Here is a 12,848-nt window from a genome sequence, read left to right on the forward strand (position 1 = left end):
AAGCAAGACTGCAACATGGAAACCCTGTTTTGCTTAGCTTTTATCTAGCATCTTGAGGTGTTAATTGCAGTGAGCCTGGGGTACAAGCAGCTTCCAGCCTACACAAGACATTACAGAAATATTCAGCATTGATGATTAAATCTCCATGGTTCTGTGCTCTCAGTATCCAGGCTAAATAGGTTAAAGCTGGATCGTGCATTCCTGGCATACTATGTTCACAATTTGGGAGGATCTTAAATGCTAGACTCTTTTAAAGAAATGAGTGATAGAAAATTACTTTGGATATATGTGTGATTTGAACAGAATCTTTCATTTCAAATTGTTATGCAAGTATGATGCAACTCCACACTTAGCGCACATCCACAGTTGAAACAAGCCAAGGTGACACATGATGAGAACGTGGAAGAAGTTTATGAAGTCACCCAGCCAGCATAGTGTTATTTCTTGTATCTGTTTCACTGATAAGCAAGGAACATGTGTAACGTGGCCTTAAGGCCTTGATAATCCTTTGAAAATATTGCCTTCCATTATGAACCTTGCCTCAAGCAAGGTCTGTGTGGAGCCAAAACAGATAACAGATTGGAAGGATGGAAAACAGACCTTTGCCGTGGGCTATTGTTTGTAGCCACGAGAGCCACAAGGAAAGTACTCAGCAGTGCTGCTAAAGTTTCTGGTTCGTGTGCTCTCTGTCCAAGCCCAAGTGGTTCTTAATAAGGTGGTTTGGCGTGTATAATTTTCACAGTGGCTGGTACTGGACATGTTTACATAAGAGTAGTGGAGTGTGCGACTTTTTACTATGTCCTTCTCCTTGCTGATAGCTTTGGTTAGAAACAAGCCACAGTAGCCAAAATTTTGTCATGCAGGCCGCAATGGATGGTCAATACATCCACTTTACATACTCAGATAACTAGTTGTGTGTCCTCAATTTTCCGTCACCTCCATGCCTAGACAGCACCCGAGTGGTAGTAATTTTCTTCACATCACTGTGGAATGCAAAAGCATGACCACCTTCCGCTGGAGAGCTGAGCATGCGACTTTGGGAATTGCTGAGGATCTCCCATGCCCTGTGACAGTCATAGAACCTCATGCAATTCCTTTTGCACTGAGCCAGGACTTCAGCCTTCCGTGATTCAGACTCAGAGATGCGCTGGCTGGCAAATGGGGAAGTGGAGACACATTCCTTCATGTAGGAGGAAGTGCTGTACAAGCAGCCTGCTTTCTTTTTCCTGAGCAGATAATCTAAGATGGAATATGGTTGTGAAAATCCTAAATAGGAAATTAGCACTAGAGCTTTTGAAATTCATATTAATAATAGTTAAGATTGTTGTACTGGTTCCGTTGCAATGTCCTCATATATTTTCCTCTGGTTTTATTTTATAGCCTGAAGAGAAGTGCCAATCAGAGGTAAGAGCAGTTTGTGTTTGACAGGCATAAATATTCTGTCAGGACACTGTGTTTTCTATCTTACTGTTCTGTTGCTCCATATCACGGTGCAGTAAAGAGATTTCTTAAAATATACAGATTCGCAAGCTACGAAGAGAGCTGGATGCATCCCAAGAGAAAGTATCAGCTCTGACAACTCAGCTGACTGCAAACGTGAGTACAACTCAAAGCATAAACTCTTAAGAGGGAATGCATTTAGTGCACTGATTACCACTTCAGATTTTATAAGTTAAAAAAACAAAACAAAACAAATGTGTATAACATTCGGTTTGTTTCACCTGTGTATTTTTAAAAAATAACTGCATGCATACGGGACCTTATGAAAAATAACATGCTTGGTCCTAATGAGTTATCTTATGCCGCCCTTTATATACTGAATTATAATGTTTGCTTTGCTTCAAACATTGATAAAAACAGCATCTTCACATATTGAGAGAGTCATTGAGGACTGGCTCTTTTTTATTATTATGTTATAAGTAGTGTCTTGTTTTGATGTTTGAGTGGGATGAGATACAAACTGGTAGGAATAAAAATTGGTAGAAACCTAGATCACAAAGCATTATGTTTTCCTATTCCATGAAGAAGTGGGCTAATGGAATCATAGGTAACAGAGGCATAAGGGGCTTTGAGAACTAATTTACAATTGTCTGAAGAGTGAACATACCTGATTTTTGCTAGTGTGGGCAACACCTCTGGAATTTGGTGTTTAAGTCACTTGGGAAAAAAAAAAAGTTGAAGCCAGGAAATGTTGAGGCAATGCTATGCATGACCCTGAGTAAGTTTATTTGTGTGTTCTATTCTGTAGTCACAGATAGAAGTAATCTTAAAAACAGAAGCTTGCTGCAAAAATAAGCAGTTCTAGAGTAAACAAGCTGCAGATGGATAGTCATCAGATTGGATCGTACTGACATCCTCGTTTGTGGGAATAGATAGATGTAAGAGCACATGCTACTGAAGAGGACATTGTTGTCCATCAGCTGTTTGAATAGGTGCAATACTAAACTTGACACAGTGAAGCACAGCTTTCTTCTGAGTAGTATCACAAGAAACATTTCAGGGGAAATCTACTCTTTACTGCGGGTGACACAGTGCTTCATCCAGCTTGCAAAACAGAAAAGAAAAACTAAGAATGCAGTTACTGTAAAAGTCCAAATGAAAGTGCTTTGGCAGCATTTACCCGTTTAGTCTCTGACCCAAGAGGAAAAGGAAAAAGAAATACCAAAAATTAATTTTTTTTGGTTCGTCAGTTGTTTTTCATCCAGAAGCATCTTTTACATGTGAGAAAGTAAGGCAAGATTCCCTGACATGTGCTGTTTGTTAATCCATGTAGTCCTGTTTGCTTTCTCTTTTTATTTTTTAAACTTTTGCAAAGTTTTGATGAGTATTACAGAACACCATTTCCCCCCTCCGTTCTCTGCCCTCCCAGTAGAAACTTTGCAGTCTGCTTTTTAAATAAATGTTTACCTTTTCAAACACATGTAGTAATGGTCTAGCTTACTTCTTGCTATTTTCTCACAGTCTCAGCTCTGCTTATTTTCATAGGGGCTGATGGGAATGAGAGATGCACATCCCTGTGTTATTGTACTGTTTGTGTTTGTTTTCAGTGTGAATGTGAGAACAATTATTTAGGGTAAGTCAGCTGTGTGCTGATGATGACCAAGTCTGGACTGGCTCTGTGGAGGGCTGCGCCATATATGTTTAGTTGAGCCAGTGTCTGTTTCTGCTTGGAAAGATACGACACAGTTTTGTTATTTTAAATAGATTTTAAACTGAGAAATGAAATATTTGTTATGGAAATTGCAGAATGTTGTAGCTAATGAGACATATGTCGAGCTGTGCCTATGTTCAGTTATTTCAACATGTGCATATGTATGTTTATAATAATAATGCCTTACTGTGGCACGAGAAACGTAGTTCCCATTTATCAAGCTTTCCATCTTCTCAGTCTACTCTTCCTTTCTTTTACTTCTCTGTCATTTTCAATTCCTAGCACAGTCAACACTGGGTTCTCAGTGCTTCACGTGAAAAGAACAGAGGGTAATTCATGGAATCATATAATAGAATCATAGAGTGGCTTAGGTTGAAAGAGGTCTTGATGATCATTGAGCTCCAACCCTGCTGCCATGGGAACTGGCCAAGCACAGGAAGTTCTGGATGACATTCAGCAGGTTGGACCTTTGTGGCAAGTCAGGTGCCCCCAGGTACTGGAGAGACCATTCAGTTAATTGCAGAACATCAGCTGATGGAGCAGCTTGCAGACTAGCCGCAGTAGTGCTGTCTCTGTTCTGCAGCGCAGCCTCCCTGCCTCCATGACTTCCAGCATCTTTCCATCTTAAGACAGATATCTTTGTTTTAAGAATGACACGGATGGAGTGCAGATTAATTATTGGCTCTCCTTAACAAGGAAAGAGACTTGGGTTGGGCACTGGCTAGTAAGCATGACCTGTTAGATTAGTTATACGGATGACTAGTACAAATTTTTTAACTAACTTCCAATGTTTTCTCGTAAACATGCAACTTAAAAACCTAAAAATATTAATTTTCATGCAGTGATTGTAAATATTTAGGGTTAGAGCTTGACAACTAATGTAGAAGAGCCTTAATCTGGAAATATCGGTGTCCTTGACTTGAAAAAGTCTGCTGCTGTTTTGTGTGAAGCCTGCTATCTCCTTGGGTTAGCAGTGCTTTCAGATATCTGATCTGTTTGTTTATCAGTAGTGCCATAGCTATCTCTAGTCTGGTTTTCTTGGGTACTGAAGTTAGCACGTCAGCGTGTGATAGCAGTTTTATGACTTGATTTAAAACTGTTTTTGAGAAATGCTTTTCCTTTGCTTTTTTGCTCTTATAGATATTAAAATTGAAAACATTCTAGGAAACTTTTAGAGCTAATGGTAATTGAAGACAATGGAAGTTTTATATATTGCTACCAACATCTGGTAGGAAAAATAGGCCATGTTCTTTCCTTCAGCAGCACTCAGTTGCCTTGTTTATCTGCACATACTTCATCATTTGTTAGGAGAAAGTGAAGATGGTGCATTTTCAGACCTTACCTACTCACCCCAAAAGCACACTTAATTTCCCTTTTAACACCTTTAATTAAAGCGTCTCTCATGTTTTCCATTCTTTCACTGTATTTCACCTCTGTAACATGATTTTCCAACTAACATTAGTGCCAATGCTTTGCTGCTGCAGAACACTTAGATAAAAACCACCAGCCATGTCCTTGGTCTGGGGAACTTTTTGCAGCATCTTCTTATAGAATTTTGGAGTTCTCATCATGAGTTTAGTACAGACAATACAAATCTTCACTTTTTAATTAAAAATCAGAAGCATTCAAGAGAATCCTGAAAATTCTCTGATGCAGACGTATTCTCTAACCTTTGGTTTTCTGTTTCAAATTTCAGTTCTGATTTTCCATTGTATAATTTCTGAATGCATGGGGAAACTCACAAAGAAGATATTGATCTAGTAGGAGGAAATATTCTGCCTGCTCTTCTGATATTGTAGAACTTGGTTTATATTCTATTTATTGCTATGTTTTAAAAACTTCTTAGGTTATCTTAAAAGTTATGAGTTAGTGGTTTTGGGGGTGTTTGTTTGTTTGTTTGTTTGTTGGGTTTTTTTGGTACTCTCTGGGAAAAAGATTTAAACTTCTTGTAATAAGCTCTGTGGCAAGAGTTGCATTAACGCTGAGGGTACGTGCAAGCTATCCCTAAGTAGCCTTATACAGGGCTATATAATGGCCTTGTACATGCCTTATGTAATGGCCTGCATGAGAAGTCAGAGATTAAGTCTGAGCTGAAAAATGAACAGCAAGAGATGTTTAGAAACACAGATCGATTTCGATCATTTTCCTTCCTGTGTTTTGTGGTAGGAGGTCTTTCATGACATTGCTTGCAGTAGCATGAGGACACGGCTCAATAACCAAGGAGGGCCTTCCATGCCTTTTTGGTATCAGGAATATTTCCAGGTGTCAGGGTACTCTCCCTAAAATGTCTCTTAAAGCCTCAGCTATTGAGTTTCAAGAAGAAGAATCTGCTGTGTCATTCTGTTTGGACAAAGTGGCAACATATGTTTTCCCTTTATCACAAAACGTAAACAGATTGAAACAACCCAGAAAAGTACATGAACTGGAATAGCTTGAGATGGGGCTTCTGTAAAGGACCTTATCTCCCAGGGGCCAGAAGGGTTTTTTGTTATCAGATGTGTGTCCTGGATGTAGGACTGCACTTTTATCAGAATAGATGAGAGTTCCAAACAGGAACCAAATCCCACTTCACGGCTCTGTTAGAGCACGTCTGAGATAACCAGCGTGGCTGCTGGAACTGTGGTATCAGAACAGGAAGGGCAGCGCCTGGCCAAGAAGCTGCCTTGATGAGAGCCCGTGCTGACGTGCCAGGTGGTGTGCCAGGTGCTGGTCCTCCTTCTGTGCTTTCTAACATGTTGGGTAGCAGCTGCTGCCAAGCATGGTGGTATGACCTGCAGCCTCCGCCTGCGTGACTTCACGGTGTGCTGCTGCTCATCGCCTGGCACACGTGGGCTGTCATTTTCTAACCTCTTGACATTAGTCTTTTACCTTTGGCATTTCTAATTTTCCACAGCTGAGTTGTTCCTGCTCATTGGCTGGTAAATGTTCTCACAATGCATGCTCATGTCCTTTGACTCACTGCTATTTTCTCTGCATCATCGATACAGCAAACAATGAAATGCAGTAGGTGGTGTGTTCAAATACCTGCATAAATACAGTCTGGGGAGAGAACCAAATTCTTCTGTGTCATTTAATTTTCAGGCCCACCTTGTGGCAGCGTTTGAGCAGAGTCTGGGAAACATGACGATCAGACTGCAGAGCCTCACCATGACAGCTGAACAAAAGGCAAGTGTAGAAGTAGAATCACAGAATCATAGAATCACCAATGTTGGAACAGACCTCCAAGGTCACCCAGTCCAGCTGCCCACCTCTCACCAATATTTCTCACTAAACCACGTCCCTCCGTATAACATCTAAACTCCATTCACCACCACTCTCTGGGCTCGACCCTCCAGCCAGTTCTTTACCCAGCAAAGAGCATAGCCATCCAAGCCACAGGCTGCCAGCTTCTTTGGGAGAATGCAATGGGAGACAGCGTCAGAGGCTTTGCTGAAGTAGTTGTGGTAGGTGCCCTTATAAAAGTGTGCGCCCCAGAGGGGCAGATCCGAGATGGCTTTTGAGGTTAAGTCGTACTTTGTCTGACAGGTTTATAGGGAAGATTAAATTCTCACACACCAAAAGTTAATGTGTATGTGTTTACTGGTAAAGACCTCTTCTTAAGATGAGGGGAAGGGCACTAATGGTACAGAAGTCCTTAGTTTGCAGCATGGTTGCTCTTGCTCCTTCTGTTGTGGAAATAAGTCACATACATTGTTTGCCTCAGTTGGGGTGAAGGATTAAAGTAGAATAAAAATTTTACTAAAATACTTGTTTCCTCACTGAGACGTTGTGACATCTGAATGAGTTATTCCTATAAAGTGTTCCATTGACACAAGTCCAAAGCATTGTGTATTTTGGAATAAATTTCTTCCCAATGCATTCACACTTGTGTCCAAAAGAAGTGCTTAGTATTTTCTCAGACAGTGTACCTGCATATACAGTATTTCTCTATTACAGAGCATGTACATTTTTTTATTAAAATAACAAAGCTATTTTGCGTCCTCTTGAGGATGTGCTTCCCCAAGTGTATACCAAACTTCATTTTCCTTTCCTTGGATATAAAAATTCCAAAAATTCTGTCAGCTCCCAGTGCTTGGACTGAAAGGTGGTACATCTAGGTACCATCTGCATTTTCTGACATCTCACCACTGTTTTCTTTTTTAAGGACTCTGAACTGAATGAGTTAAGGAAGACTATTGAACTACTGAAGAAGCAAAATGCTGCTGCCCAGGCTGCCATTAACGGAGTCATCAACACACCTGAGCTCAACTGCAAAGGTGAGAAGCAAGCACTGTATTTCATGACTTGCAGTGCTTGTGGGATTTGAGTCCTCTTGGTAATATCTGATGTAACTCTTCCTGGCAGAGATCAGCTTTGTCTCACGACTGTGCTCTCTAGTTACTTGATTTTGTATAGTGTGGGGATTTGGAACGGGTATCAGTGTAAATAGTGTGGTGAATTCTACAGAAATAAGTGAATGTGTTAGAACTTGAGTGTGAGCTCACTGAATGTACTGTAAGCGTTCAGTAACTCACCCATCTAGGCACTCACGTGAAGCATCAAAGAACCCCTTTTCAGAATGGTCAAATGCTTGACTTTCTTTTCTTTGGTGCTTTCTGTAATCTCCAATATTAAGTTTGAGTGCAGTCTTGTTATATCTGACTTCTCTTACTTATCCTAATCATTTACACTGGGATAAATTGCTGAAGGAGATGTTTGAGTGGTCTGGGTCTGAGATTTTAATCTCTTCATGAGAAATAAGGATTGGGAGCACTGCTTTGAAATAAACAGAACCTCAGCTGGGGTAAGTGGTTGCCTAAGTGCTTTTTTTTCCCCTCCAACTCTTCATTTGGGATTAAATGATTAATACAGAATATCATATTGAACACCACCTCTGTTAAGGTGCAGGAACTGGAGCTGCTCAACCCACAGACCTGCGGATCCGGAGGCAGCACTCTTCGGATAGCGTCTCCAGTATCAACAGCGCTACCAGCCACTCTAGCGTGGGAAGCAACATAGAGAGTGATTCAAAGAAAAAGAAGAGGAAGAACTGGGTGAGTGTATGTTAATGGATCGCGTGTGGTTTATATAGAGCTGTCAGAACATGCATGGTGAAATCTAGCTGCTCAGCTCCTCCCTCCCCGCGTGCAGCAGGTCAGCACAAGAACTAGGCATTGCTTAAATCCTGTGTAAATACCCTTTGGAAGAGTTAATTGAGTTGTAAGTGATGTATATGCTTGTGTTGACTCTGTGTAGAATTGAATTTTATGTTAACAGCCAAAAGGCTGGTCCTAAAGTAGAAAGAGCTGTCAAAAATCAGTTCTGGCTAAAAGTAGTACGGTGTCCAACCCCTCAGGGAAAGCTCTACGTTTGTCATTAAAATAGAACAAGGCCACAATGAGAGATCATTTTTATGTTTTTTTCTTTTTGCCTCATAGGGCTTTCTTCTTTTAAGTAAACATGTTAAACGCTTTAAGAGCTCTGTCTGGAATGTTACTGTGGAGTTCTACAAGAAAAAAATACCAAATTTTAGGAAGTTATTGTGATAAACATACATTATTCAGGATTTTGCAATACTTACCTTTCATTTCCCATTTTTCCTTCTTTGCTCATCATGTACTGTGTACAAGGTACCATGTACTGGAAGAAAGGTACAATATGTTAAGCTCCATTTTGAATTAGACCATAAGTGCCTTAGTGACCTAGTCTGAATGTAGTTTGGACTAAAGTCCCTAGATCCTATATAGTAGCCAGTAAATAATTCCACCCCTTCCCTCACACTGAATTTAAATCTCCCTGGATCTTTGGGGATCTTTTCTTTAGAGCTACAAAACGTGGCTTGAGCTGGGAAAGTCTTGATAGATATTTGTACAGTATCCCCTTGGAAATGTTTAGGAAACCTCCAGTACTTTAAGAAAGTACTCTCTAAGCAGGCTCTTGTTTTTATTTCTCTTTTATCACAGTTGTTTCATTTGAATATCTTTCTAGCACCTTCGTAGCAGTGGTATTGCTGCTCTCCTCCTAAAATCATTAAACGGAAGCAATGTCATCTCCTTTGCAGGGTTATGCATTAATTATAGAAGGGGTAAATTGCTGCATCTTCAAATTGCTGGCAACCCTTTTAGTTTTTGTGACAAACCTTTTGTAACCATTTAGCCTTAGTTAAGATAAAAACTTTTGAAATTTTTACTGTAGTTTCTATTCTTTGACATTGTAATGTAGTAGGTCTCATTCTACATCAGCCTACACTTCTCATTGAACACACAAATATATTTAAAGTTTAAGGAAGCATTATAAAGAAGACGGGACAGTGTTTTTATTGTAGTATTAAATATGAGTACGTTGGTGTAAAATGAAGATTGGAAATGAAATCAGAAAATAGCAGTCTGACTTGCACTTAATTAATTTCACAAATACTGATGTTGTTCTCTACCAAGAACCTTTTGTTACATATGGAAACAACGTGGCTGTCCGCTTAGGGCTGAAACAACAGATTTTCAGCATTTCTTATTAGTCTTTGTCTAATGTAACAGTAACTTTCATCTCATATGAAGCAACACTGTTTACAACATGTAATTTGAGATAGCATTAGATGAATTGTTTATGTTGTTTGGTAAATGGTAGGCACATTAAAAAAAAATAGTTGCAGGTGTGTAGAGAAGATTCAGTATTTTCAGTATTTTCACGTGGTGGAATACCTGTTCTTGCAAGGAAAAGCAAAATGTGGAAGTAGTTGTTAGCTAGAACATTCCATCTGAGCCAAGGAGAAAATACAACTGAAGTAGTTAAAAGAGACCTGGATCTGATGTCTCCTTCAAGTAATGCAAAAATGTGTGTTGTTTGAAGCACCTGTTTTTAGAAAACACTGGGCTCCAGTTTTAAAGTAACTCTTGCTCTTGATTGATTATTGGTCATGTTTGTCTTAGAAATCCAAAGCTTTCCTTATCACAGGCTTTATCTGTTAAAACTTGTCTTTTTTCCTTCCCTCCACTTCCTTTTGCTTGCGCTTCTTCCGGCAGGTCAATGAGGTAAGGAAGACCTACTTTAAACTATGAGATACCAAGCTAACCCATCCATTTACATGACTAACTGTTTCAGCATCATTAACCTTGTCTGAGCCACATTATATTATAGCTGCAAGTTGTTACAGCATTGCTGTAAAGCTCATTTCACTGAACAGAATTTGCTGTAAAATATTAAAAATAGGAAGCACTGTTGTCCAGTCCTATTGATCATATTAATCTCATAAAATAGTTAAGGAAAAAAGCTTGTTGATTATCTTTTAGCTCTATTAAAATCTGTGAGTATGGCTTTATTGTTTGGAGTATTTGCATGTTGGAGTTTTGCTCTGTGGCTTTTTGTATGGATGCATTCTTCATGGTGTGCCTACTGTTCTGGTCTTGTTCTTTCAGTTACGCAGCTCCTTCAAGCAAGCTTTTGGTAAAAAGAAATCTCCCAAGTCAGCATCTTCTCATTCAGATATTGAGGAGATGACAGATTCTTCGTTACCTTCATCACCAAAACTACCACACCATAACTCTACTGTTTCTACACCGTTGCTGAGAGCTTCCCATTCCAATTCTCTGTAAGCGATTTTTATTTTTATTTTTTAAATGGAAAATTGGGTGGAAAGCATCTTGGTACACTGTTAGAGGAAAAGAGAAAAATCATGCTATGGACAGGTCCAGTGTTTTATGTGCTAGTTCTACAGGACATCTCTGGGCTGCTTTCTAGAAACAGAGGATGGCAAAGTATATCTTAAAACATCCCATCCTGTTTGGTTCCTCTGAATGAGAATCTGCAAATCTGTAAAAGGTCTACAAGAGTTTGACAGCTGTTCAGTTACGTGTACAGCTAAAACCAGACCACAGCAGAAGACATAGGGCCAAGCAGGATAGTCTTGTACATCTGTTCTAGTCTGCTGCTACTGGTTGGTCCTGTACTTGCTTTATCTCCCAGAGAGGGGCTGTGTTTCAACATTTCAACTGGTATTTACTTTGAATGTTCTGTACCCTAAGGAGAACACAGGTGAAAGATAGAAGAGTTTGATGTATATATTCGGGGAATTAAAGATATATAAGCTGACTTCCAGCCTAGTAACCTTTGCGTTAGCATCCAGGACGCTAAAAATCATTGCATCTTTACTGTGGGATAGTTTAATGTGTCACTGGGGAGCTCTCTCTGCAAAACACACTGAGTATGAAGAGTGTTTATAGTGAGGATGACCTTGGAGTGCAGAACTAATTGGATCTCTGGCTGCTAATGATACAACCAGGCCAAGTCTGGGATTTTGTTTTCTCTCTTGGCTGAAGACAGCACATTTTGTAATAATCTGCAATGATGGAGTTCCCAATTAAATTGACAAATTCAAATAAAGGTAAGAATTTACTGAAGATCAAACAGCATGGTTTAGCAATACGGCTGAACTCTTTAACAGCTTGTTTCTGTTGGACAGAAACCCCCACATCCACCTGTGCCTTCTCTTTCCCTTACACTGATTCTGCTGCTCATCAGATAATTCTGCTAAACTAATCCAACAAGCTAAATTATGTGAAAAGTAATTTAATGGAAGTGTGAGCAGTGTTTTCCCCGGGTTGCTGAGTTGGATTGGCTCAGGGGAGTGATCAGACACAGATGAGCATCAGAGCTGGTGTAAGCACAGGGGCATGACAGCAGCACAGCCAGAAGCTGGCAAGGAGAAGAGGAGTGAGAAACAAATTTGCTCCTTTTGGTGGTAGCAAGCTATGTATATAGGCTCATCGGTATTGCCAAACCATACTGTCCGTCCTGTGTTTATATGTGAATGAAATGTCAATTTCAAAGTCAGGACTTCGGCTCTGTTGCTTAGCTAGCTTTACATTCATGAGAAGGTTACAGGCATTCTTGATGGTTCATTTTAGCCACCTATGAAATAAAGCTTAAAATGGCCACACTGTGCAGTCTGTGAGTATAAACTTGCATTTAGAATGTGCTTGGAGAACTTTGTAAAGCAGATTTTGCGTGTCTTTTATCAGTAACTTCTTCACTTGAGCAGGATAAGCAAGTACAGAAAGTTGTAAGAGGACATGCTGTAAAACATCTATAGCCTTACAGCCCTGTAGATGCTATAGAAAACTTCCAGCCTGATTTCAGTTCCAATGCATTTAAGTGCAGACTTGATGTTTGGCCCATCACTTACTTTCACATGAAGAGGTGAAAGAAAATAGCAGTACTTTCCAGCCAAATTGTAGTGATGAAATGCTAATATCAGAAGATAATCCCCCATTATTTTTTTTAAAGCTTCTCCATTCTCTTGAATCTAACTCGTTGAGTTTCTGGTGACTACAGCAAATTGGGTTTTAGAACTCTGAGGCCAGAAAATTGTTAAATGATGATCCCATCCATCGTCACTCAAAATGCAGCATGCATACTTCTAATCTTGAAAAGAAAGCAAAAAGCCTGAACACGAGAAAAAGGTTGCCCAGGGAGGTTCAGGTTGCCCAGGGAGGTTGTGGTGGACGCCCCGTCCCTGGAGGCGTTCAAGGCCAGACTGGATGTGGCTCTGGGCAGCCTGGTCTAGTGGTTGGCGACCCTGCACTTGGCAGAGGGGCTGAGACTCGGTGGTCTTTGAGGTCCTTTTCAACCCAGGCCATTCTATGATTCTATGATTCTATGAAAAAGAGTAAATACATGAACTGAGGGAAGTGTAGAGCAAAAGTAAAACCTGTGTATTTTGGCA

General features: G+C 40.0%; 1 protein-coding gene across 11 annotated transcripts in view; it reads left to right on the plus strand.

Moving 5' to 3' along the window:
* Nucleotides 1-12,848, plus strand: part of NAV2 (neuron navigator 2) — a 334,129-nt gene that overhangs the window by 303,214 nt on the left and 18,067 nt on the right. For 7 of the 11 annotated variants that reach the window (XM_021401010.1, XM_021401011.1, XM_021401012.1 and 4 more), the window contains 7 exons: nucleotides 1,381-1,404; nucleotides 1,522-1,596; nucleotides 6,233-6,316; nucleotides 7,296-7,407; nucleotides 8,033-8,184; nucleotides 10,150-10,158; nucleotides 10,543-10,715. In XM_021401010.1, the coding sequence (XP_021256685.1) occupies nucleotides 1,381-1,404; nucleotides 1,522-1,596; nucleotides 6,233-6,316; nucleotides 7,296-7,407; nucleotides 8,033-8,184; nucleotides 10,150-10,158; nucleotides 10,543-10,715 (629 nt within the window). The remainder of the gene's footprint in view (nucleotides 1-1,380; nucleotides 1,405-1,521; nucleotides 1,597-6,232; nucleotides 6,317-7,295; nucleotides 7,408-8,032; nucleotides 8,185-10,149; nucleotides 10,159-10,542; nucleotides 10,716-12,848) is intronic. The other 4 variants (XM_021401015.1, XM_021401014.1, XM_021401007.1 and 1 more) reach the window with 1 other exon arrangement.

Source organism: Numida meleagris, chromosome 6 (genome assembly GCF_002078875.1).
Source record: "Numida meleagris isolate 19003 breed g44 Domestic line chromosome 6, NumMel1.0, whole genome shotgun sequence".
Classification (NCBI taxonomy): domain Eukaryota; kingdom Metazoa; phylum Chordata; class Aves; order Galliformes; family Numididae; genus Numida; species Numida meleagris.